Source organism: Sciurus carolinensis, chromosome 3, assembly GCF_902686445.1.
Source record: "Sciurus carolinensis chromosome 3, mSciCar1.2, whole genome shotgun sequence".
Classification (NCBI taxonomy): domain Eukaryota; kingdom Metazoa; phylum Chordata; class Mammalia; order Rodentia; family Sciuridae; genus Sciurus; species Sciurus carolinensis.
This window is the reverse complement of record NC_062215.1, coordinates 71,837,608-71,864,453: the sequence shown is the minus strand read 5'-3', so window position 1 is coordinate 71,864,453 and position 26,846 is coordinate 71,837,608. Positions and strand designations below refer to the sequence as shown.

Sequence of the window (26,846 nt, the reverse complement as noted above, 5' to 3'; positions counted from 1 at the left end):
ACACTCCCCAGGTGTGAACACTGTTTGCTATTAGAATAGCCTCCTCCTCAGAATATCAAGTTTTCACCTTGTGCATGCCTACCTTTCACAGAACAATCCTGCCTTGCCTATCTTGTCCTCAACACATTTTCTTTCATACCAGGAAGAAAACAGAAAAGCTCAAAGACAGTTTTAAGAATAAAAACTCACCATTAAGGATTCAAGGGTTCTAAAGTGACCTTAGAAGAGGAACTCAACCTCCTAGCAATATCTAAAATGTGTTTTGGGGGAGAAATAAGAGATGGTTCTCAGACTCGAAGTACCACAAGTCATGTACATGGAGGCTTCCAGAGGAGGTGTTGGCTTTAACCTGGAGGCTTTTAGCCTGGAAGGCCTACATGTTGTGGGTGTCTACCACAGAACAGCCTGTGGGAGGCAGTCAGGGCCATAGAAGAAGAGAGCTGTAGAGGCAAAAGCCCCAAGCTGAGAGACCCAAACCCATGAATTGGTCCAGTGCCAACTGTTCAAGTCCCATCTCATCGGACTAACCATTTCCAAGATTCCCAGGCTGTTCCCCATCAACACTTCTTCCATCTTGGGGTGTATATCCCCAAGAGATCCCTGGGGATGTGCTTCATATTATTCCTCCATACCTGCTACTAAGTAGATCCTTGATGGAGGCTGGTCATGGTAGACAAAGCCCATGCCTGTGATAAGGCATAAAAACACTTCTTCAACAAAGGGGTGAAAAGTTCCATTTTGTTTATTTAACTGAGCATCAAGATAAATATATCTTAAACAGTACCGATTTTTATATACAGGAATGCCCCACTCCCAAACAAGTTTGAAAAAAAGAAATAATAATCTTGCCTTCTTTTTTAAAACCCTGGGTGACCCATGAAGGCAGAACCCCTGATGTGGATTTTCTTCAATATGGTCAGCAGATACTGAGTTTAGATCAGTTTGGCCGATGCTGCAGGAAAGTACATAAATATAGAGAAAAGATGTTATACTGAAAAATCCCTTTCCAATGCTGGGGCCAAGCACCCAGTCTTCAACCAAATAACCTAGGTGGGTGTCATTTCCGAAAGCGCTTAAAAAGTGGGTGCACATGCTTAGTGGAAGCTTTGCTCCTTGATGAGTGGTACTCCATGTACACAGTGTCATCAGCCCCGGACATGGAGCTCATGGTGCCAAAGCGCCGGGACGCCTGCAAGGGAGGAGGAGAACCCAAGCCAGTTAGTCTCCAAGAGAAAAAGACTTCTTTTATAAGTTTAAAATCAAATTCAATATATTTTATTATTTTTAAACAAAGTTTACTGGTCACTGTGTCTCAGGCATGGTTCTGAGCACTTTACATGTATTACCTCATGAAGTCCTTGTCATCATTATAAACCTCATTTTACAGAAAAGGAAATGGAGGCACAGAGATTGAGGAACTTGTCCAAGATCACATAGCTCCTAAGGAAATAGGACTTGAATACAAGCAGTCTGGCTTGAGTCACTGCTTTGTAGAATGCTACACTACTTTCCTTAATGACAATTTCAAGAGTTTCATTATTTTAAACATGGCAGAAATCCCTTAAAATCTCCTGAGATATCACTTAAGACTCTGAATCAAGGGGAAAGCTAAAATCCCTGGTCTTGACTCATGGTTCTACCTCTCCCTGGGCATGCTGGCCAAGTACTGAATATACATGCCTCAATGAACACATCTGTGAAATGGAGATAACCACACCTGCCCTGACGGATGAGGTATGAACAGAAGTCACAGAGGTCAGGGGCTTGGCTCAGAGCCCAGCACACCACTGAATCCATGTAACAGGGGAAATACGCAGCCAAGCACTGACCTCAGGGTTAGGGCCTCACCTTAACCCTTTAGGGTCAGTGAGAAAACTAGACTTTCCTGAATCTTAGCGCAGGCTGCAACCCTCTGGCAGGAGGAAGTCTTGAGCTGAAGGAAGGGCAGCACCAGCCCAGGTGAGAGCTGCTTCTTTCTTACCTTGTTCCAGTCATTGCTTACCTTTTGGCTTTAATACTAATTGAATCTTTAAAAAGCACTGATTCAATTGTACTTCTCTCTTTGGAAAGGTCTAGTAACAATTCTCCATAACAATACCTCATTAATTATACCACATTACATTTGCCTGGGAACACAGTAGGCACTCAATAAATTTAAATGAAAGGTTTAGTACGTCCAAAGAACTCTAAATTTTTCAAAATACATGTTGAAGCTACCATACAAACTGATCCTCAGATCCGTCTCCCACACTAGAAAGCTCAACTCTATCACTGAGGAGGAACCCGAAAGCAAGCTGACTTGTCCAAGGCCAACAACAGGCACTGTCCTGTCACACACACCCCACCCCACTTACTCCACCCCATCTACCCCAACAGCCTGAGAAGTGGTGCCTGGAGTCACCCGTTTACCATCCTGGGCTCCAAAACCAAAATACTAAGAAATGCTCCTGCTATACTGTTAGATGAACAAGCAGGAGATGAGTCACAGCCACTGGGAGTCCAACCATGTTGGACAACACATATTCAGGAAGGGATGTGTACCAAAAGGTGAACAGGAGTTGTTTCTATTATTTTCTTCTCCACGTTTTTCTGTTTTTCAAGTTTTTCTCCAAACTCCCCAGGTACGCATATGCGTGCACACACACACACACACACACACACACACACAAAGACTGTGTGCATATGGAAGTGGCTGTACTTCAGGAGCGCTAATACTTGGAGCCTCACCCACTGCTCACCTGGTTGGACTTGGAGCCAAATTCTCCTGCCACAACCTCCTCCTCTGCGTCTAGGTCAGTGGCTGCCAGGACTTTCTGTAGGAGCTGCTGTTGCTCCTCTTTTGTGGAAAATGCCAACTCTTCTTCCTCCATGCCAGCAAGCTTTGTGATCACCTGAAAATTCAATAGCAGACATGTCCCTTTCTGTTATCTTCCCCTTGGCCCCACTCGGCCTTCTCCAAAGTCCACTTCTTGTCGCTTCCCTCCCATAGACCCAGTCAGCCTTGTGGCCAACAATGGAGAAGCTCCTCTCTGGTGTTCCAGAGACCAGCTTCAGAACTGCCAGTAACAGGAAGCTATACTAATGATTCCAAGACAGGGATGAAGGAATTACAGAGGAATCTCTGCTCCCAGTGCACACAGGCTTCCTGCTGATCTGTGTGGAACACAGGACAAGGTTGTCTGGCTTCTTCTCTTTTAGCTAGGGGCAATGACACTTTTCAGACCTCTTCAGCTTGGTTGGAGGACAAGATGTTTGGGTTTTGAGCCCAATTTTTTAGCAGATTTGCATCATGACCCAACCACTCATCCATTCTGTTAGCAACACTCATAACTCTGGGTTCTTACAGTACCTCAGGGTAACAGGAATGCCAACTCAGAAAGAACTCTCTCAGTTCTTTGAAAGGCTAGCCTGACAGGACCATGTACACATGATGTCTATGTGGGCCAAGTTGCCTTTGTCCAGAGAAGCCAGTAAGAATTCCTGGATTGTCTGAACTTGATGTGTCCCACTGTTTGCAGTCTGGATGTCTGGCCACCTGAAGGACTCAGATCCTCACTTCTAGAAGTTTTCCTTTAACATTATGCAGAGAACTGGAGTGGAGGGGGGGCACTGGGGGTTACCTTTACGTAATCAACCCAGGCTTTCTGCAGTTTTAGGTAGACTTCATAGTAAGTTATCCCTATAGATGTGAAAACCCAGTTTCCATCTTGCTGTCATCTTGCTCTTTTAGAGAAAATCTGGCCAATAAATTCTCACTATTCTGAAATTATTAAGTGCTTTCTCTTACTGGAAGCCCTGGGTGCCAAGCACAGCAGAGTGGAGGATCCTTGTCAAAGGGCATAGCTTTTATCAGCTTCCCTTCATTACCTGTTTCAATATGGGAAGACTACTGAGGGGAGTACAGTCACTAGGGTTCCTGTTGACCTTCTGTGTGGGATACCTTGTCCTCTGTCTAAGGCTAACCATGGGAACTCTCACCAACATTTTAAGAGACACAGCTGAAGGCTGGGGGTGCAGTTCAGTGGTAGAGGACATGCTTGGCATGCATAAGGACCTGGGTTCCATCCTTGGCACCAAGGGGAGGAAAAAAAGACAATTGAAAATGTATCTAAAAAAAGGCACTATGGTTTTTTGCAAAACAAGAACCAGAGGAACATATATGTTTTAGGAATGTTCTTCCAGCAGACCTCAGGGAATTTTCTTCCCCTGCTTCAGAATCTTCAAGCCCACTCACCCCCCAAAATAAGACCCTCTGGGACACTAAATCCTAACATAAATTTACAAGTTATGTCAACAGGAAAGAAAGCAAATTACCCCAGCAATGAAAGTTAGCCAGAGCTTTAGTAATTCCCAAGTTATCTGATGACCCAGTTTATAGTACAGATGGCTCCAATATCTGGGAAGCACACTGAGGCTTGGAGTTTATCAGCCAAGAAAGGACAACCCAAGCCACCTGGAGTGGCACCAACCAGAGAAAGGAAGCCTAAGAGGTTCATTCTCAGACAGGGCTGGCCACAGGGTCTTGGCACCTCCCTTTTGCCAAGATACCACATTTCCCACCAACATCAAATGCTGTCCCCAGAAGTTTATGCAGAGACAAAGGAGTTTGAGGCAAGGCCTCTAATACCCTAAGGCTCTCTGCCTGCTTGAGGTCTGTCTCAGGCTGGTGCCCGCACATCTCTGGAGGCCAGAATACCAGAAAGGCTTTGGTTATGGCCTAGCCAGAGGCCTAGAGGATACATACCTTAAAGCTATAACCTTGATCTACCAAGAATCTCTGTCGCTTGGTAGAGTAAGCCATTTCCTGTGTGTCCTGGGACACCAGTGAGTAGAAGAAGGCATTGTACTCCTCTGCAACCATCCCTGTAGGGAGAAGGCAAAAGAAGGCAGGGAAAAAGGTAACACTAGCCATTAGAATGCCAGGAACTTTAGGTCCTAAGCTCAGAAGCAAGCACCACAGTGGGACACTTCTGCAGGCACAGTGTGATCACTCTGATTTTGCATGGGACTTCATCAAAATAGCTTTCTGTGCTTCAATGAGCACTATCAAGAAACTAAAAAAGACAATCCACAAAATTAGAAAATACCTGCAAAGCACATATCTGATAAGAGACTTGCATCTAAAATATATCAAGAACTACCACAACTCAATAAGACAGCATCTAAAATATATCAAGAACTACCACAACTCAATAAGACAGATAAGCCAATTATAAAATGGGCAAAGGATCTGAACAGACATTTCTCTAAAGACAAACAAATGGCCAAGGAACACATCAATACCATTAATCATCAGGGAAATGCAAATCAAAACCACAATGAGATATCACCTCACCTCCACTAGGATGGTAGAATCAAAAAAATAAGATAATCACAACTGTTGTCAAGGATATGAAACAACTGGAGCTCTCACATACTACTGGTGAGCATGTAAAGTGGTGCTTTGGAAAAGTCTGGCAGTTCCTCAAAATGTTAAACACAGAATTATTAAAACATGATCCAGCAATTTTACTACTGGGTATATATCCAAGAGAACTGAAAACATCCATACAAAAACTTGTATGTGAATTTCACAATAGCACTATTCTAAGAGCCAAAAATCAGAAATGACCCATTTGTCTGTCTATCAACAAATAAAATGTGGTATGTTCATAAAGTGGAATATTAACTGGCAATAAAGATAGAATAAAGTACTGATACATATGGGTAATCCTTTTGAAAACATTATGCTAAGTGAAAGAACTGAGTCACAGAGTGCCCCACAGTGTGTGATCTCCTAATGAAACATTCAGAATAAGCACATAGAGACAAAAGTAGATTAGTGGCTGCCTAGGCCTGGGGGTTGGGAGCAAGGAAAATGCAGAATGGCTGGTAACAGATAAGGGCTTCTTTTTGGGGGTGAAGAGAATATTCTAAATGTACACTGTGGTGATGGTTGCACAACTTTGTGAATATACTAGAAAATAAAAAAAAAATCACTGATATGTATACTTAAATGATCACAGATGCTTAAGCCACTAATTTAAAAACAAGCAAACAAATGCAGTTCAGAGAGAAAACCTCTAAACAGGGAGAATGATCACAGAAACTAGGACAGAAAATACTCAGGCCTGAAAGATCTGATTTTTTCAGGAAAATGCAAACATTTCTACTTCACAGTTCAAGTATCAGGAGGTTAAGCATCTATATACTGCCTTTGAATTCAATGGTTTCTCTTATAAGAGCTCAGAGATGCAAAGGGTTAGACACATTATGCCAAATATTTTGACTGAGAAAATACAATTCTAATCAAATTCAAAAGTGTTTTCAATTTAGCTTTGCTTCTTTTTTGTGTGGTGAAGAATAAGGAATAAGTAATGAGTGATTTTCACATCTGCTAGTAGACTATATTCCTATCAGTTTATAAAAGTTTATCAAGCAGCCTACTGTATTCTATGTCTTATAGGCTCATTCTTACAACAGTCCAGAAAGACAACACAATCATCCCCACTTTGGAAGGGGAAACCAGGGCTCAGAGGGGCTAATAATTTGCCTAAGGTCACACAGCTAATCTGGAGCTCAGTCCATGCTACTTTGACATCTGTCTTGCTTTCATTTAAAATTTAATCAACTAGCTGCCTCATTCTTAAGTACCATATGATTCCAACTTATGCCCACCAATCTTGGCATTTTCAAACATCCCAGTAGTTCAGGTGCTTCCTGGTTTGATAAGTAAATTCCCTGAGGACAGGGCCTACGTCCTTGTCTCAGGATGTGCCTGATCCCAAGAGAGAGGCAGCCACATCTCACCAACATCAGTCCCTGCCATGCCCAAAGCTGAGGTCTGGGCCCTTCTGCTGCAGTCAACACACACAGGAGGCCCCCTCATGAAGACTAATCAGATCAGAGCACACCCATGTGAACTGCAGGCCACTGCCACGGAAAACACACCATATTCACTCCAGTGGTATGGGAAATAAGGACCATGTACTCTTGGTCCTTGCTTCAGGATCTCTTCTCTTCAGGGTCTTTCCAGTCCCAGGACAAATCTTGAGACACTGAACACATTGGTGGTTCATCCCTCCCCTCCCCTCAACCAAAGTGGTTTAGAGGAGAGTCTCCTCCACTCACAGCAAAGAAGGAAAAGCTGCCTGTACCTTTTTTGGCTCGAAGCACCCGCCCTAGCCTCTGGGCCTCCTGCCGCCTGGAGCCACCATGGGATGAGATCTGAATGAGGACATTTGCTTCTGGTAGATCAAAGGATGTGTCACCTACCTATAGAAGTGAAGCAGCTGTGAGTTTGGGAAGGTTTTTACATCACACACACACACAGTCAACTAGTCCAGAATTTTAAATTTTACTTATTTTTGTGGTGCTGGGAACGGAACCCGAAGCTTGTTAAACTGTGTTCTACCACTAAGCTACATTCCAAGCTCTGGCCTATAATTTAAATCTGCTCTGTGGGTCATTTTTAAAAAACACTCTCCTCTCCATACTAAGGTCCTTCTGATGCAGACAACAGTGAAGTGGACCCCAGAAAGGCCTCTCTAGGACCTCGTGTGAGTTCTAAGAGTGCCAAAAAAATCACTGCCATTAATAACCCACAATCACCACTGTGACGCAGCAAGGCTCACAATGCTGCATGCAAGGATAACAAAGACTCACTTCAAGTGACTTTTTTGTTTCTGTGGCTATAGAAATAGGTCAAAATCATCCACACTCCTATCTGATGACCACTGAGACCATCAATAGCACCTGTGGGAAAATGTGGTCTAGGCCACTGCCCTGCACAGGATCCTGATTGTGCACAGGGTATTCAGCTTGGGGGATCTGACCACCAAAGTGCCACAGGCAAGGTCTAGTGCTCACTTTCCTAGCTATGATCACTCTATAGGTAAAATGTACTTCCGGGTTTTAGGTCTGTCTTCATCTGAATGACTTGCAAACCACCAGGCCACAGCTTCTGATGAACTATAGGTCCTTTCCTAGGAAATACAGTTTAAAGTTCCTACAGCCTAAGAAGAGGTGGGAAAAATCTCAGCCTAGTGAAGAGCCTTTATAGATGATACATGAAAATCCTAAATCTGCTTCTTTCAATTCCCCACATTGTCACACAAACCTTGGATATAAAGATGGTATTGATTTTGGGGTTGTGCTTGAAATTCTGAAGAATTTGCATTCTTTCTCCCTGGGATGTAGGCCCATAGATATATGGTCTAAAGAAGAACACAGATGTATTAGAAAAATCACAGACTCATACCTCAGCTATCCTGAAAACATATCAGAGAAAAAAATAAGCTTACGTAAGGTTTTCTCTGAGAGGAAGCCCTTGGTCATGCCTGCTGGGTTATCAGAAGATCCAGGACAATAACTAGGTACAGATCCAACCCTGCCAACAGCCCCAGCCCTTCCCCCTCTGCTTCTAGGCTCAGGCCCACCACCCTCTTCAGGATTCCTCCTTGACTTGCTCCCACGTGGTTTTTTTTCCTTCAACATCTGTCACTCCAGGCAAGGATAATCCCCAATTTCACGAAGCCTAAAGGCAGAGAAAACATTTCTACATATTCTCCAATGACACAAGCAACCTCCAACAAAAGAGCAGAAAGTAGAAAAGGGCCCTTCAACCTTTTCTCCACTGCACTCCCAGAACAAGAACTTCAAAAGCTTCTCTTCAGTTTCTAGCTTCCTGCTACAGATTATCTGGAAATCTCACTGGTCATTGACTATGACACCTAGAGAGGTCATATCCCTGCCTTCTGTACTAGAATGTGCTGGTGATCAGTTTCCATAGCTTCCCAAAGAAGTTAACAGCAACAACGATGATAACAAGCACAAAGAGGATAGGTACAAAGATCCAGGGCCCCCCTACACCAAGCACTGAACTAGTACTACTTAAGAGAAATGAAATAAAATAATTCACCCATCACCACCAATATCCCTCAGAACTAAAAAGGTTGTTTCACATTCCTCAATCTACACAAAAGAAACAGGGTCAAGCCAGATGAGGTGGTGCACGCCTATAATCTCAGCAGTTTGGGAGGCTGAGGCAGGAGGACTGCGAGTTCAAAGCAAGCCTCAGCAACTCAGTGAAGCCCTAAGCAACTCAGTGAGACCCTGTCTCAAAATAAAATACAACAAAGGGCTGGGGATGTGGCTCAGTGGTCGAGTGCCCCTGGGTTCAATCCCCAGTACCAAAAAAGAAAGAATAGGGTCAGGAATCTGAGGGAGTGGAGCCCAGATGTGGCTATCCCATGACCAGGACCAACAGTGTCCAGGACAGTGACTGGTAAGGACTTAAGATCCACTGCTTTTGCAACTCTGTGCAGTGCTACCCAATATCCAACAATATACTACAAGATGGTCTCAGATGTTTTCTACCTGAGAGAGCAAACCCCTCACCCACAGGAAGGCTGGGCAGAGCCTGGGACAGCTGTACACCCAGGTTGACTGCCTCTGGACAACCCAGACATAAAGTATCCAGGGAACCACACAATCTGTCATTTTCTATATGTCTTGCTGTGAAAAAAACTTGGGAAGCCACACAGACTGTCTTGCTGAATTGGTGGTACAAGTCTGTAGTTTTAGTGAAAAGAAACTAATATTTGGAGCATCCTTGTGAGATGCCAGGCATGAGAATCCGCTGTGGTTGCTCTAAGTGATCAAGAAATAAAAGGAGATTCAGAGAGAAAAAGTACTTTTCTAAGGTCATACAACTTCTATGAGGAGGAGCTGGTACCCAAATCAAAGTCTGTCTCCATAGATGATGTTCTATGTTATTCCACACTGCATATACCCCAACAGTGTCTCCTGCAACTGTGCAGTGACACCCATTTCTTTCTTTAAAGCTGGGAGAACACACTCTACCACCACTGGACACATCAGGTTGTCTACCGTAAGTTAAGAATGGATTCACAGAATCATTTCAAAATCAAGAATATAAGGCAAACAAAAAACATTTTATTTTATTTTATTTTATTTTTTTTGGTACCAGGGATTGAAACCAGGGTTACTTAACCACTGAGACACATTGCCAATCCTTTTTTAGAATATTTTATTTTGAGATAGTCTTGCTAAGTTGCTTAGGGCCTCACTAAGTTGCTGAGGCTGGCTTTGAACTTGTAATCCTCCTGCCTCAGTCTCCTGAGCCACTGAGATTACAGTTGTGCACCACCATGCCTGGTCCCTTTCCAAAGGCCAGTTATTTTAAAAAAAGTTATTAGCAAAATTTGTAATTATCATTCCATTATACATGAGAGGCACAGCTGGCTACCTTTATCTCTGTTGGGCTGGTTCAGCACTGATAGCACCAACACCAGGCAAATTAACATCTCTGTCCACAGGCTCAAGAGGCTGCAATCACAAGAAAGCCTCGGATGTTTCAAACATAGGTGTGGGGAGGCTCCAGAAAATCTGGATGAGCACTGTGGGGGGTGGGGATGGGAAGGAATATAGTTATTAAAAATGACATAGTAAACATAAGCACTGTCTTGCTGCTGCTCTTGAATCAACACTAATGTGACACTAAAGGACTAAAAGGACACAAATCCACAAAGAGAACAGGAGAAAAAATAACAGCAGATGAGAGTAGTGAGTAATATCTGGAAGCTGTAAAGCAGATGGATGCTGGTACAGTGACTGAGCTAATAGATTAGAGAAAGCAGAAGCCTGAGCTGACAGGAGAGAAAGTCAAAAGAGAACAAGCCAATTTTCTGTGCAAAACACAGAAGGGTTCAAGAACTGGTGCCCAATTGGGCTGGAAGGTGAGGTGGTAAGCAGGATAGCAGAGAGCAGGCCTGGGAGTATGTGTAAGGAGCAGACTCCAGCCCCACAGCAGGCATGACTCCTGCCACCTGACAGGAAGCTGGAGCCTGGAGCCTTCCTTTCCAGGATCTGAACAAGGAATGTCTGCACTCAGGACATCAGCAGAGTTGAGAGCAAAGGCAAGACAGAAAGTGAGGCTTGAAGTTTAAGGCATCTCCTCAAGGCTAAGACTTCAAACAACCCCATTTCCTCTGCTTCCACAAACTGGTTCCCAGAGGCTGGAAAATTTCTCTCTGTAGAAAAGACCAGAACCCAAGAAAAGACCTAGAGATACTGACTGGTATTTTATCAATCTGTCAATAAAACAGCCAGGTGCCTGCCTGATCATTCTGCAGGGAGTTCATGTTCACTAAGAGATACAGAATGGCCTGTCACCTTTTTAGTGACTGACCCTCAAATAAGAAAATTCAGTCACAGATTATAAAACTCTGAAAGACTCTAAAGAAAGAAGTTAAAAGAATCAAAGTAAAGTAAAATAAAAAAATAAAATAAAAAGGAGAGACAGGGTAGGAAACAGAAGGAAGCTTCAAAAGCTTTCATAGCCCCAAATAAGAAGACATTATACTCAAGCAACAAGAACAGTTATTTAAAAAGAACTCTTGTAAACAAGTGCAATAGTGCACACCTATGATCCCAGTGACTCAGGAGACTGAGGCCAGTCCCTGAAACTTAGCAAGATTCTACCTCAAAATGAAAAATAAAAAGGACTTAGGGATATAGGCCCCTGGGTTCAATCCCCAGTATAAACCTCAACATCAAAAAAAACTCTCAGAAATTAACAGAAATTTCAACAGAAGTATTAAAAGACAAAGGGATAAAAATAAGAGAAAAAAGATAAGAGAACCAGGGAAGTGGTTCAGAAGATCTAACATCTGACCAATAGGGATTCTAAAAAAAGAAAACAAAGAGATGATGATTCACAAAGGAGAAAAAAAATTCTCAGAACAAGTTTCCATACTGAAAGCACCTAATGAATGCCCATTACAGTGAAAGAAAAAAGACTTTACCTAGGCATATAATTCTGAAATTTAAAAAGAGAAAAAAAGAGAAAGAAGATCCTATCTAACAGCTTCCAGAGAAGGAAGACACAAATAGCACAACAGACCACAAACAGAGGAATTGGATAGCACCAGATGCCTAAGCCATATTGGAAACTCTGATGTAAATGGCAAAGCCCGGCCAAACTACTGAAGGAGTTGAGTGAAGACATATACAAGCACTTCAAGTCTTAAAACCTTATTAAGTATCTTCTCTCAAGAATCTAATGGAGCATGTGCTCCAACAAAATAAGTGACCAAGAAAGAGGAGATTTGAGATTAGGATATAAAGGCTTGACACAAATTAAAGCAGTGAGGCCCAGGGAATTCACAGGTTATATCCGAGGGAAGTCCACAATGACAGCTGTTGGTATCCCTAGTCTTAGATAACAAGCAAGCCAGAGCAGAGGGGAAGAGGAATTGATGAATCTGACCAGGGAAAGAGAGAAAACCAGAATTTAGAGATTACCTGACACTATTGAGAGGGAACTAATAGTTATTTGAAAAGTCTGGAAAAGAGTAATCAAGTATATAGAAAATCAGGCAAAAGCAACAACAAGGCAAACAAAAGAAAATAGAATCAGAGTACATTTATATATCTCCATCTGAACAATACTGTACAGTCAAAATAATGTAGAACTGAATTTTAATTTAACCCCAAACTTGTGCCATTACTATATTGGGAGGATGGTGAAAGAAGAAACAAAGAGGTGGGGTGGAAAGTGGTGTATATAAGAAAGCTAAATCTTCAACTCCCATAGTAGGAAGTTAATAACCAATTTCTGTAATTGATAATCCAGAAATTGCTGCATAAGTTACTACTTAAAAATATGAAGGTAAACAAAGAAAAAAAGGTTCAAAGTGGCTGCATTCAGACAACAGAGTAGGCAGACAGATACAGAGAATAGTTTTTTCTTAATAATCTAAATGTTAGCTTTAATAAAAAGAAAAACCTTTCTAAATCTAAAAAAGGTACAATTTTAGAAACTTACCTAATTTTTCTATGCCTGTTTTCCAATCCATACAATGAGAATAATACCTCATATGGCTGAGGTGAGAACTGAATCATATATACATATAGTACTCCTAGCACACAGCTTTCCAGGAAGAAGCTATTCTATATTTGTTCTTCCCCATCCACCCCCCCACAAAAAGAATTCAAAGACCTGTGTCCAAAGAGGACCTTGTCTTCTGTGACACAGCACCTGAAGGACTGCATCACTGTAGGAAGAAGCACAGGCCTCTTATTTCAGACTTGGCAGCCATTTTGCCACTTGGGGTTTAAGCACAGGGTGGGGTTGTGGGTTGATGAGAATGCTCAGGGAACAACTCCCAAGAAGATCTGTTCAGAAGCTAATCTACATGTATGATGCTGGCCCAATCCATCCTACCTTCCTTCCTTACTCCTGAACCATATAGTATGGCCTCAATTTCCACCTACAGTGTTCACTCGGCCTGAAACTCCAGACACCAACACCCATCTACATTTGGAGTCCAGATCTGAGACAGTGCCCTCCCAGTAAAGCACAACTCTACAGCCCCTATTCTCTGAGGTCAGGGTGAACAGGTTCCACCTTCTTATATGTTCTAACCTCTGACTCTGACCACCTGCTTCTCTGTCTTGCCTGGATCCTGGAACCAAGGGCAGAGAATCAGACCTGTAGATCCCCAAGCAACAGGCACCATCTCTCCTCTCAGTGAGAAAGCTTAACTGGTCTGGAGGCAACTCCAAGGTTTCAAGTCTTACTTGTTCAGACGAATAGCATATTCCTTCAAGGCAAACACGTTGTCAGCAAAGACAATAATCTTGTCATTCCTCCTTTCATGAAACTTGATCAGAAACTGGCAAGCTCTGAACTTGTTGGGGTTCATGGTGTACAGCAAGATTCGTTTCTTAGTTTTGATTGCCACATATTCCCGGTAAAACTCAGGAGACATCGGGCACCAAACCTGGATGCAATAAGAGAAAGCGATCATTTTGCAAGTTCAAAGACATCACATAATTGGAAACTTTTGCAGCCCCTTTCATTTAACAGAATTAACTTTAAAATTTTTCGAAACAAAGCCAATGGTTCATGAATTATATCTCAAAACAGTAGTCCTCCCTTGTCTGTGGTTTGGTTACCCATGGTCAATGGGGGCCTGAAAATATTAAATGGAAAATTTCAGAAATAAATAATTCACAAATTTTAACTTGCACATTGGTTCTGAGTAACAGTGAAATCTCACATGGACCTGCTCTATTCTGCCTAGGATGTGAATCATCCGTTTCCCAGTATATCCACATTATATAACTACCTGTTTGTTAATCATCTAGCAGACCTTTCAGTTATCAGATTGACTGTCCCAATATCTCAGTGTTTGTGTTCAAGTAACCCTTACTTTACTTAATAAAGGCCCAAAGCACAAGAGTAATGATGCTAACAATTTAGATGTGCAAAGAGAAACATGAAGTGCTTCCTTTAAGTAAAAAAGGTAAAAGTTCTCAATTTATTAGGAAAGAAAAAACAATCACACACTGAGGCTGCTAAGTTCTACGTAAGTTCAAACCTTTTATCTGCGAAATTCTAAAGGAAAAGAAATTATTGCTGGTTTTTGCTGTCATACCTTACACACTGTAAAATTTTCAGCTATGGTGCATAAGTGCTTAGCAAAAATGGAAAACACATGAAGTTACAGGACCTGGTACTATCTGAGGTTTCTGGCATCCACTGGGGTTCTTGGAAAAAATCCCCTATAGGTAAGGGGGAACTTCTGTATAGCTGTAAATACACGCACAAAACTAAACCAAATCTAATACCTAATGTTAAACTGGGACACTCCCATGTTCATCATTTTTTAAATGCAATCATACCCAAGGAATTATTTTCATGCAACGTGCAAGTGAGGGAATCCCAACCACTGATGCTAGGAACCCCTCCACTTAGACCACACCTCTGCACAAGTCAGCAATGCTCCTGAGAACTCCTCCTCCTACTCCCCAGCAGGGCCAGGAGCACTTTAATTAGACTCTCAGGGATATGAGTACAAAACCCTCTGCTGCCAAGCTACCCTGTTGCACGCTGGTATCAGGGGCTTTCATTCATTTCTGTGCCCTGCACCCCAAATTTCACTGAAAACTCCACAGTTGGCAAGCTCAGAGGCTGGTAAAAAATAATAATTTCAAATTCAGGTGTATGATAAAGTTCCCATGGCCAGTTTAGTGACCAATACCATATGCCAAACACCAACCAGAGCTCAAATTCCATAGGTGCTGCTGATTTCCCTCTGGACCACATCCTACTTGTGACTCTATGCAATTCTAGTTTTTATAGCCAACGCAATTCTTTTTCATAGTGTAATCTTTAAAATCCTACATTTCACAAAGTATGAAAAACAGATGGTTCATACTATATCATTAGTAAATAGGAAAATATAAATTCAAACCATAAAGGGATACCACTTCACACTTAACAGGTTAGCAGAAAACAAAAGAAAAAAATCACTATTGGGTATTAAAGGAGATGTGAAGCATCAATCATTGCTGATTATTGGAACACCCACTTTAGGAAGCAGCTGAGAGCTCTCCCCATCCCCCATCCCTCATCTTCTTTCAGATACCAAGAGTTGATAGCTTCCTTCTGCATGTCCTTCCTCACCTCAGATCTACAACAATGGAACCAGCCGATCATGGACTGAAACTTCTGAAACTATGAGCCAAAATAAATCTTTCTCCTTCAAGTGGTTTGTGTCTGGTATTTTGGTCTCAGCAATGAAAAGCTAACACAACTAGTATACTGAGATTTTCAGCCCAGAACATTCCTTCAAGGTATGTCTGCCAGGTAGGGGCCCATACACTACAGGGTCACAGTCCACATTGTGAATAACACTGTTTTAGAAAAACTCTGTGGTTACAGAGGGCGCCAGGAAATAGTAAAATAAATAAATAAATAAATAATAAATGCAGCAACATTGTCAAATTTCAAAAAATCTAACCTCCACATTTATAGAGACTGAAAATAATCTAGTGGTTGCCTAGGACTGGGTGTAGGAGTAGAGCTGCACTGCAAAAAGGCACAGGGGACTTTGTGGGGTGGTGGAATTTTTCTTAAAGTGGACTGTGAGGATAGGTGCATGGTTCTTAAATTTACTAAAATCACAGAATTGTACATTTAAGTTTTAATCAGCTATTTCACTGCTGTGACTAAAAGGATCTGACCAGCACAATTGTAGAGGAGGAAGAGTTTATTTGAGGGTTCCCAGTCTCAGAGGTCTCAATCCATAGATGGCTGGCTCCATTCCTCAGAGCTCGAGGTAAGGCTGAACATCATGGCAGAAGAGTATGGCAGAGGGATGCAACTCACATCATCAGGAAGCAGAGACTCTACCCTCCAGAAACAAAATATATACCCCAAAGTCACACTCCAATTCCAATCTCCTCCAGCCACACCCTACCACTTCAGTTAATCCCTATAGGGAATTACATCACTGGTTAGATTAAGACTCTTAGAACCCAATCAATTCTCTGAACCTTCTTGCATTGTCTCACACTTGAGCTTTTGGGGGACACCTCATATCCAAACCATAAAATTTTACTGATGTGTATATTAAAACCCAAAAAGCTGGTAAAAGAACAACTTAGCAACTCAAATGTCTATCAACATTAAAAAAAGATTTTTTATTGCTGTGTAGTATTGTTATATATCAAATTGTGATATATCTGTATAATGGAATACTATACAGTGAGTGACTCAAGGGAATGAACTACAACTATATGCACCATCAAAGGAATAAAGCATCATGTGAGGAATAAAAATGCTGAGAAGAGACAAAATTCACAGAGATATATAATAACCTTATTCCACTTACATAAATTTTTTACTCTATCAGGCAAACATACTGAGGGAAATATACGTAGAAGGTAAAATAATAAAAGTCAGACAATGACAAATACAAGTTTGATGATGGTGGTCAGCACTGACAGGTAGAAAGGAAATGCAAGTGGGGAGGAACTGAAGGCTTTGAAGGTCCCAGAAACTGATCTTAGATGGTGGTAAGTCTACAGACATACTAAAGGGTGAGGATTTTTTCAACACAGCAAGAATCTTCACAGGTTACTCACACTCTTTTATCCAAAAGACCATTTCTCAACCTGTCAGGACAGAAGCCACCCTACTCTAATCACTGAGTTACAGTGATTTTAAAGTGCCAAAAAGGGTTTTTGTTGTTGTTGTTCCTTCTAAAAATACTTAGCTTTGAACAAGGATTTTTAACACATACCTGTGCAAGTATTCACTAGAGAAAAATATTGGGAAAATGTGTTTTTAGAAACAAAAGCGATTAAGGCCACAATCTGTCTTCTTGGGGCTTTGACACTGGGAGTGGCTTTGATGGACCCTCCAGGAACTCCTCAGTGTAAGGGTAGGCAGAACACCTCAGGGACTCATTCACAAGAGGAGGAGGCTCATGGAGTATAGACCCAGTGGCCTCCATTAGCATTCTGACTTTACCATTTACTAACCATGTGACTCAGGACAAGGGATCCTGCTGCACTCATCTGTGAAGTGGGTTAACAATGCCCACCCCACAGGGTAAATGAGGGTACTGTAGGAGGTAGCAGTAGTTTAGTTCAAATCCTGACCTGTATATCTGCCCATAAGGAATCAACCTGATCATTTCCCCTTGCCCTTGGAAGGGATCCTTCCCTCAGATATCCACCCAATCAGGCCCAGCTACCTCAGCACATTGGACTTTGGCGATGTAGCCATTGTTCTGCAGCTCCATCCAGTTGGCTTCATAAAGCTTGGGCCCAATCAGAAAATTTAAGTCAACAATTTTGTCATCTTCCCGGACAAGGGTTGCAGTCAAACCCAGCTTGCAGTGGGCCTGCACAATGGTGAGCACCCGTCGGAACATCTTGGCTGGGGGAACAATGAAAACATTCACAGGATCATTTTCCGAACTGCTTGATTATCACAGGTAGCCTTATTATGACTTAGCACTGGCCTACGATACCACAGGGGCTAACTCCTAGGACTCAGGACCATAGTAGCCTGACTCTATATAAAAATGACAAGGCAAGAATACTTCATCAACACTTTAAGACCTGTTTGAAAGATGAAATCAAGAACAAGGGAGAAAAAAAAAAAAAAAAAAAACAATGGAGAAATGACTTCAAGGAAACTCCCAGTTAGCAATCTCCTGATAATAGCTAAATGTGAAATGTAATCTTAGAATACCATTAAGTTCTAACTTGCACATAAAATTTACTCATCCTGAAACTTGTACTCAGGTGGCAGCTGAGGATCTGAAGGGAGAAAAGAACAAAAGGAGTCAACTATGCTCAGCTTCCCACCATCTTCCCAGAAACCAGGGAGAAAAGAGAGCCCAAGACAGAAATGAAACCCCAGGCATTATTCTGCCCCAAGCATTAAAGACCTAGGGGTGCTTGGGGCAGAAACTCCCCTTTCCAGACACTACCAATCAGATTCACTTTGGTCAGCTAACAAAATACTTTTTCTTCCTTTGTTCTAAATGTTATAATTCTTTCTCATCTATCAAACTCAAAAAGTGTATATGATATTCATTTTAGAAGACTCAATTTATACATCTTCATAGGCTAAACTTTTAAAAAATTCTAAACAGAGGTTAAATAGAGTTGTGCTTATCTTACAACATAATTAAAGGTAGGGCTAGTGATACTTCAGAAATAAGTAAAAAACAACAATCAAAGGAATAAGAGATCAGAATGCAGCAAAACGCAAATGAAAAACACAAGAACAGAAGAATAACACAGATATCTAACTCCAAGTAAATACTGTTTTTCGTTTCACACACTCAAGCTTAACATGGTGATCTTTTTTACATGTAAGTCAGTTCGGTCACCCTCTCTCCATCCCTCAGATGCCTTTCCACCTATTCAGAGTACAAGCCAAAGTCCCTGCTATGGCCTGACATCTCCATCCTGCCCTATCCTTGACTACCAGGCTCTCCTTCCTCTAGTTGCATGGCTATCTTTTGTTGTCTGAACATATCAAGTAACTTCTTACAACAGAGCCTGTGCCCTGTTGCTTCCATCTGAAAGACAACTGGATCCCTAACCTGCCTTCTGTGAACATGTCTAAGTAATCTTCAGACATCCATAGATGCTGGAGGAGCTTTCGCTACACAAAAAGAACCAGATGCTGGGGTCATTTTGACAATGTTTTGAATGTTCTACGTATGCTTCACATTTCATTTTATTTTAGAGTATTCTCAACTTCGGATTTACTAATTTCTTAGGGTTCCCCATAATCTGTTTTATGAAGAAAGGGCTGACTAGCCAGCCATGGTGGCACAGGCCAGCTGCCCCACTAATGGGAGGCTGAGGTCAGGGGATCACTAGGGCCCACGAGTCCAAGACAAGCCTGAGCAATGTAGTGAAATCCCATCTCAAATAAAGAGAAAGATTTGCCTAGAAGACTACGCAGCAATAAAAGGAACAAATCATCCAAAATGTTATTATATGGATGAACCATTATGCAAAGTGAAAAAAGTTAAGACACAAGAAAATATATCACGTATGATTCTGTTCATATGAAAATTTCCAAAAAAGGCAAATATATAGAGACGGAAAGCAGTTCAGTAGTTGCCTGAGGCTAGAGAAGAAAACAAGAATTGACTACAAATAGTTAGAGTTTCTATTAGATATTAACTAGGGACCAACACTAAGTCTTCAAATAAAACACAGAATTATTACAAGGGTTAGGCAGGACTCCTGGTCCAGTTTCACAGGACCATAAAAATAGGGAAAGGGTAAAGGTGAGTTGCAACAGTAAGAAAGATGAACAAAGGAAAAAAAATATTACTTTCTCAATGACTATGCTGAGTCAGTGATTAAGGAAGCTATGAATGTGTACACCCCACTGCACCCAGTCCCATCTACCCATGCTTAAGAATTAGTTTAAAGCAAGTCAGCAAGTCTCTCTCATCATCTGGGTGAACTACACAGCAGTCTCTCCCCAACTCAACAACCAGAAATTAATTTTTGTCTGTACAATGAGCAGATAGCTCAGCTTCAACCTGCTTACCTGGAATAGTGTGCACTTCATCTAGGATCATAAGGCCCCACTCCTGTGTTTTAAGCCACTCCATGACTCGCTCAGCCTCCCAGGACCTCTTGGTAGTGTGGCCCAGCATGGAATAAGTGCTAATGGCAATGGAACAGCCTATGGGCTTGTCTTTGGCATCAGAGGTGAAGCGGCAGATCTGGCTGTCATCAATGGTGGACCACATCTTGAACTGGGCTTTCCACTGCTCTACAGACACAGCCGAGTTGCCCAGCACCAGACAGCGCTTTCTGACAGTGCACGCAGCAGTCACACCAACCAGGGACTTCCCAGCACCTATGGGAAATCAAGAGATAATCCTACCAAAGGCCAGCTTGAAATGAAGGACAGGGACTCATTAGCACAGGAATCTAGGCAAATTTCTCTCATACTGGTCCTCACAGAGGACATTTGGAGGTATGTACTGCTCCAGCCTGCTTTCCTCCTTATAAAGAAGCATGTCCACTTCACACACATTAGTGAGAATCAGTGGGTGCTGAGTCCTTCTCTAGATCCTTAAATAGATCCCCTTTAAATGGTAAAATCTCAAAACCAAACATTGAGAAGAAATACTCCTGTTACCACCATTTTAAAGATAGGAAAACCAGAAAAGCACTTTGCCTGTGGCCTTAGGACACTAGTGCTAGGAACAGCGCACCTAGCGCACACATCCTGCAAAGGAAGGACTCAGCGAATGACGGCGAATGATTTCACAGAATGAGAACCTAATCCCCCTGTACCACAGAATCCCCACCAGCACTGTCTTTTTTTTTTTTTTTTTTTTTTTTCCAGCACTGTCTTAATCTATATCCTGCTCTGGTTTTTCTTCATTTCCTCTATCATTGCCAGAAATTTAATAGGTTGCTTAGCTGATCTGTTTATGATCAGTCTGCACCCCAGGTGAAGGAGCTCCATTGTGGCCCCAGGGCTTAGGCAAAGGGTCACACACAGTAAGCACTCAATAAATATTTGTCAAGTCATGAATTGGGGAGATACCTGACCTCAGCTGTCTCTTGGCAAGGTGTGATTTAGGGAAATCTGCAAAGGGAGAGTGGGAGGCAGCTGGCAGATACAGCGAGAGGAGCCTGACCACCTTCCTCATTCAGGTTCCACTCACCACAAGGAAGAACAATGACCCCTGAACGTGCACGTCCATTCCCAAACATCTTCCGCAGGCTCTTCTCCTGATAGGGTCTGAGGACAGCTGTGGGTTTCAGGTCAATGTTTATATCAGGGTTGACAGAATCATTCCGGAAGTCATATTCTGCTAACAGAGGGTACTCCAAGTGGATACAACGTTTCTGAAGCTCCTCAATCATTTCCTGGGAAGTCAGCATAAAGGAGCTTTTATTATCTTGTTAACTACAAAAGTGTGTTCAAAAACAATACATATTCAGTGGGATCCAATGTTTAGAAAATGGCATTTTATTCAAAAAGAATAAATTTCACATCTTGCTTGCTAAAAATTAGGTTAAAGCACAAAAAGCAATCCAAACTACTAACACTGTCAAAATGAACTCTCCCCCAATCAAATGGAGCCTCAGCAACTGCTTCTCATATCTCCTCAGGAATCTGCAGGGACCAGCCTCCCAGCATAAGGAAGAAGACACTCCAATTCCATCAGGAAGAATAATATGATGACAACTCAGACACAAAAATGGAGAATGCCATCAGGGAACTGAAAGGAATCCCTTTCTGTCACACAAATTACAAAAGATGTTAGCGCAGGGCCATTTAGTGGAGAAGCAAGGAGTATGCATTCACTAACTTGCTTGACTTCGAAGGATACTGTCTGTGTCTCTTCTTCTTCTTCTTCATCTTTGTCCATTTGCTCATAAAAGTCAAACAGGTCCGTGGGGATGTCGGATTTACCCTGTGGATCTGTCACCCGGGAAGTGGAAGGCCCACTGCCGCCATCTGCCATCTTAGAAATCTGTTAAGAGAAAGGCAGGTTTCTGAACTTGCACAGAACTTGCTATAATCAAATAAGAAATGAAGTCGCAAAGGGGGAGTAAAAGCCTGGGCTGCTAGATTGCCAGTGTGAGATTAAAGGACAGAATTGAAATCCTAAACATCCAGAACCCAGGTGACCCAGGAGCCCACGCACGCACGGCAGATTTGCTTGTGAAAGTCTCTGTGATGAGTTCAGTGGCCTCCCCCTCAGCATTCCTCAGGCGGCATTCACGGATCACTGGGTCTTGGAGAAGATGCTGGATGACATCAGGGTGGGAACTTTCAACAAAGTACCTACAAACAGGAAAGGAAGGAGGTGCCTAGTGACCACTTCTTCATTTCCAGAAGATTCCACTAATCACTTAATTCAATGGTCTGGAAAGAGTGGCCTCATAATGACTTTCCTCATTCTTTTGCTCCCCAAACAAATCACAGCTTGGCTCTGATAGAATATATCAGGGTTGAATGCAACTCCCCACTTTGAAGTCAAGTCGGCCCAGGGTTTGAGGTCTAGCTTCCCTACTAGTGGGAACACAGTGGTCAGCAAATAAATTTCCTGTTTGGGCCACATCTCTTGTTCCTCTTATCTGCACTTCAGGGGAGAGAGATATCTGCCCAGAGCGGACAGTCCCTGAACATTACCTTCTGCCCAGAGCCCTTCCTCCTATCTATGTGCAAAGGATGGAAGTGCCTTGGGATGGGCCTATCACAAAATCTCTTACCTGTTGTGTTTTAGGACCAGCTTGACTTTCCCATAGCTGACAGTACACAACTGCAAGTAAACACAACACCAAATAAGAAAAATTAGCAATGAGCACCTCGCTTAGAAACATTCACTACTGGTCACATCTTACCACCTACCAACCAAGTGAACAGTTGGGTTGACTTTAGCAAAACCCAATGTGCAATCCTACAACAGTCAGATAAACCTAAACAGAGCTTCTTTCACTGGCCTCTGCTTTATGAGACAAAACCTTCCACCTATCTAGCTAATTCTCAGCCACATCTCTTAATTTATAAAACACTGCTTAAATTCTCCCCTTTGTGTTTCCCATTTGCTTTCCTCTACATACTGACAGCCCCGACCCTAATCCAGAGGTTTATCCTATCACACCAATATTACTATGGCTCCCAGCATTGAGTGGGCACGTAGTGTTTGCTCACTAATTACTTGCTGCATAAATAAAATATAAAACCGGGGGCTGGGGAGATAGCTCAGGTGGTAGAGTGCCTGCCTCCTAAGCACAAGGCCCTGAGTTCCATCCCCAGTACTGCACCAAAAAAAAAAAAAAAAAAAAAAAATATATATATATATATATATATATAAAACCACCTACCTATCCCATCAATGTTCCTATTTCCTCAACTAGAATGTAAGGAATACAGCTTAAATTCTCCAACAATCTTCAGGAAGAAATCTAGCAGAGATGATGTGGTGAAAACCTGCCACTCAGACCTTGGGCTGTTGCTTGCCTCTGCTGCCCTCTAATTCACAACTGCACTGCCCCAGGGACCAATACAGGACATTTCTGGAGCAGTAACCTCTCCCTGGATACTGTGTAAGAAAAAAGAACTCTCTCCAGGGTTCCTGCCAGCATCCCTGGGATTGGATGTCCATTGGCCCCTTTTGCTACTCCAGATTTGGGATCTGAATCAAATTCCCATTAGACTAGGCAGACAACAAAAGTCACTGTTCATCTCCTCTGAACAGCATTCATCCATGTTCAACTGTTGCTCACACAGAACCCTCTCTACTTCAACATTTGAAGTTCTTTTTTACTATCCCTAATAGTACTCACTGACTATAGGTCTTACACAAGTATTTAGCCTTAAATGGAGTTTGCCACCTATATCAGTCAGCTCAGGCTGCCATAACAAAATACCACAGACTGGGTGACTTAAACATTTTATTTTCCCAGAATTCTGGAGGCTAGAAATTCATAATTAAGGTACCTGCTGACTCAATTTTTGGTGACAGTTCTATTCCTGTCTTATTGACTGCCGCCTTCTCATTGTATAATACAACAGAGAGACAGAGTTCTCTGGTGTCTCCTAATAAGCACACTAATCCTATTGGATCAGGGCCCCACTCTTAGGTCTTCATTTGGTTGTAACAAATATAATCATATGGGATTTACGGTTTGAACATATGAATTTTGGGGGACAAAATCTATTCTACCACACAACCTATTTTGGGCTACTTTCCCAAATAACCCTGCCCAGAACTCCCTGAATTAGTACCCCCTCTGTGTTAGTACCACGGCCAGAAGCAACTCTAGGCCCCAGTCAGAAAACAACACTAGGTCCAGATGAATAGCAACAGGGTGTTCAGTTATTATGCTTCCCACAAAAGATATGAATGGCACATTTTCATGGCTATAATAGGATAATTAATGGGTAGCATCTATCCCCATTATAACCACATTGTCAGGCAGGCAGAATTGCTAGCCTCAGTCCCCACTTGCCTTAATAAACTGAATAATTCCATCAGGGACTCCAGTCTTGCTGAGCTTCCTGAGGTACTCAGTGATGTCACTGGTTTGCAGCCCAACACTGACAGCTGCATACAAGGAGTAGGCAGTTAGCTTGTACTCATGTACATGGGTTGGTCGGCACACTGGCTCTGCAATAGCCACCAGGAAGTCTTGAGCATATTTGTAAACTGGAGAGAAAGCTTCCAAGAAGATGTGGCCATCAGGAGCCTGAGAAACAACAAATGGACGCAGCAGGAAGGAAAACTAATGAGATGCATAAACTTAAGACTTTTCCCCATATGGTTATTGAGAAAGGATAAGCTATCCGACACCAGGGATACTTGTGCAACCAGTCCTTCAGACCATTGTAGGTACTGTTACTTTAACCAGATACAAAAGAGCAGGAGAAAACAGAAGAAAAGGTTTTGCAACTTATTGTCTGTTTCCTACTATTCTACAGAGGAAAAATTTCCCCACCTTACTGACTAGCCTCAAGCTACTTTTGGCTAGATTTCAACTGAGTGTAGAACATTAATTATTTTAAGTTGGGCAAAAACTGGCTACAAATAAATGATGAAATACACTGTTAACAAAATAAATGCTATTTATTAAACAGGTAAAGTACATTCCAACATGTAGTAGGTAGGTCTAGGGAAAAGAGGGGAAATAAAAGGGTTAGGGATGAAGAAAGTCCAAGCAGGTCTGGCTGGGTTATGTGTGACCAGTTGTTCAAACAACAATGAAAGTTGTCTCCCAGCTGGTTCTGAGGGGCTGTATCTCACATTTTGGGTTCTATGAATGTCCAAGATTTAGCTGCCATTCTAGACCTTTGGGCCCTGCCTGACACAAGGCATGCTTACCACCCACAGGGGCCTGGAGGTGTGGTCGTCCTTCAATGGCATCTGCAACCTGTAGTCCTTGGCTCCATATTCATCCACTTTGGTCCCGGTCTCATCCACCTGTTTCCCGGCCGCCGAGGGAACTGCCTCCTGAGAGTCGTTTCCAGGGGTGTCCTCTTCATCTTCCTCTTCATCCTCATAGTGCCGCTTCTTGGACTTCTTCTTGTCTGCGGGCACCGACACAGAGGTAAGCACAGCAGGAACCTAAGGTCACAATGAACTGCCTACAGGTATTTCGCGGGAACCTGCCAGCAGCTTCATTCCACCTGCGCCTCGACCACCTAAGCAAGAGCCATATGCACCCCGCGGGCGTCAAGACCCTCAACCTCCTCCCACCCAGAGCCGTTGGCAGGGCTGCGCCCAGATCCGGCATCTCCCCAACCCAGTTGGGCAAGGTGTACTCGCCGGCTCGGCCGCAGCCGATAAACCCTGGGCAGCTCGGACACAGAGAGGTGAGGGCGGGGCCGACCAGAACAAAAGACACACCGCGCCCGTGCCTCCTCTCACCGCGGTCCGCCCGGTCTCTTTTGCCCATGGCAGCTACAGTCGCAAACCTCGGATACCGCCGGCGCCACCCGCTCAACGAGGCGTCTTCTTTCAGAAGAACTTCCGGCCCATGCCGGAAGCTTAGCACCACAACAGGAAGTCCCGCCTTTAATCTCAGGGTCGCGGAAGCGGCGCGGGGGGGGTCTGGGTCAGTGTAGCGGGTTATCCCCCACGTGATGCGAACGTACCACGGACGCTTTTCTCCTCAGGCACACCTCTAGTCCTGAAGTGAAGTGTTTATTGAACGCCTGTGTCATCGGGCAACCTGCTTTAGTCGCTGAGGTAGAACACTGAAGAGATAGAGGCCTTGTCCTAGAGTTTAAATTCCAAAGGAGCCATGAACGAATAAATATGGAGCGAAGTACTCTTGAGTTAAAATAATACGGGCCCAGAGTGATAGGCAAGTGCCATTCTTGAATGATCCAGGAATAGCTTTCCGAAGTGGAGTTATTTGAGCCAAGAAATGATGTACCTAGGAAAGGTATAGATTGGGAGGATGCTTTTGAACATATTATATGTGAGTTGGCTGCATTAGTCCGTTCGTTCTCTCATAGCAAATGCTACAGGCTACATGACTTGAACAGCAGAAATTTATTTTCTCACAGTTCTGGAGAATAAGGTGCAACAAGATTGGGCTCCTGGTGAGGGCCTGATTATTGGCTGGAAGAAAGCCACTTTCTTGCTGTGTCCTTTTGACGTCTCTTCTATTTATAAGGACACTAGTCCTGTTGGAGTAGGGCCCCACCTTTACTACCTCTTTGAAACCATATTATTCCTTACAGGTCCTATTTTCAAATAGTCACATTGCGGGGTAGGCCTTCAATATGTGAATTTGGGGGAAGATGCTATTCTCATAGCCATGGCCTATTAAACAATTAAATTAAATGTCAAGAACAATACTAGATATGAGTCTGAAGTTCGGAGACCTAGCATTATAAATTTGGGAACTGTCAACATATCTCTGGTATCAAAGCTATAGAACTGGTTGGGGTTACCTAAGGAGTGAATGCAGGTAGAGAAAAGACCCAAGTACTGGCGACCTTTCATAGTGAAGAGGTTGGAAGATGAAGG

General features: G+C 42.8%; 1 protein-coding gene across 3 annotated transcripts; it reads right to left on the bottom strand.

The window, feature by feature from the left end:
- Positions 1–724: 724 nt before the first annotated feature.
- Positions 725–25,855, bottom strand: Ercc3 (ERCC excision repair 3, TFIIH core complex helicase subunit). Of its 3 annotated transcripts, none has more exons than XM_047547016.1 (15): positions 25,737–25,855; positions 25,191–25,396; positions 24,322–24,558; positions 22,579–22,628; positions 22,015–22,150; positions 21,672–21,836; positions 21,021–21,225; positions 19,886–20,200; positions 17,553–17,737; positions 13,585–13,787; positions 8,099–8,195; positions 7,137–7,254; positions 4,745–4,863; positions 2,739–2,891; positions 725–1,189 (listed from the first exon to the last, which is right to left on the bottom strand). In XM_047547016.1, exons 1-15 carry the CDS (start codon positions 25,762–25,764, stop codon positions 1,058–1,060), a joined length of 2,349 nt encoding a protein of 782 aa, XP_047402972.1. In that variant the 5' UTR covers positions 25,765–25,855; the 3' UTR covers positions 725–1,057. The 3 variants fall into 3 exon arrangements, with proteins under 3 accessions (XP_047402972.1, XP_047402970.1, XP_047402973.1); XM_047547014.1 differs by having other exon boundaries at positions 25,716–25,835; XM_047547017.1 differs by lacking the exon at positions 725–1,189 and having other exon boundaries at positions 2,759–2,891; positions 4,745–4,865; positions 7,138–7,254; positions 25,716–25,835.
- Between the last annotated feature and the right edge of the window lie 991 nt (positions 25,856–26,846).

Coding starts and splice junctions, on each gene's coding strand:
- Ercc3 (XM_047547014.1), bottom strand. CDS start 25,764: ATGGGCAAAAGAGACCGGGCGGACCGCGGTGAGAGGAGGCACGGGCGC. Junction 24,559..25,190: donor CCTCCAGGCCCCTGTGGGTG/GTAAGCATGCCT, acceptor GTTGTTTCTCAG/GCTCCTGATGGCCACATCTT. Junction 17,738..19,885: donor TGAAGTGCACACTATTCCAG/GTAAGCAGGTTG, acceptor TTGTTCCCCCAG/CCAAGATGTTCCGACGGGTG.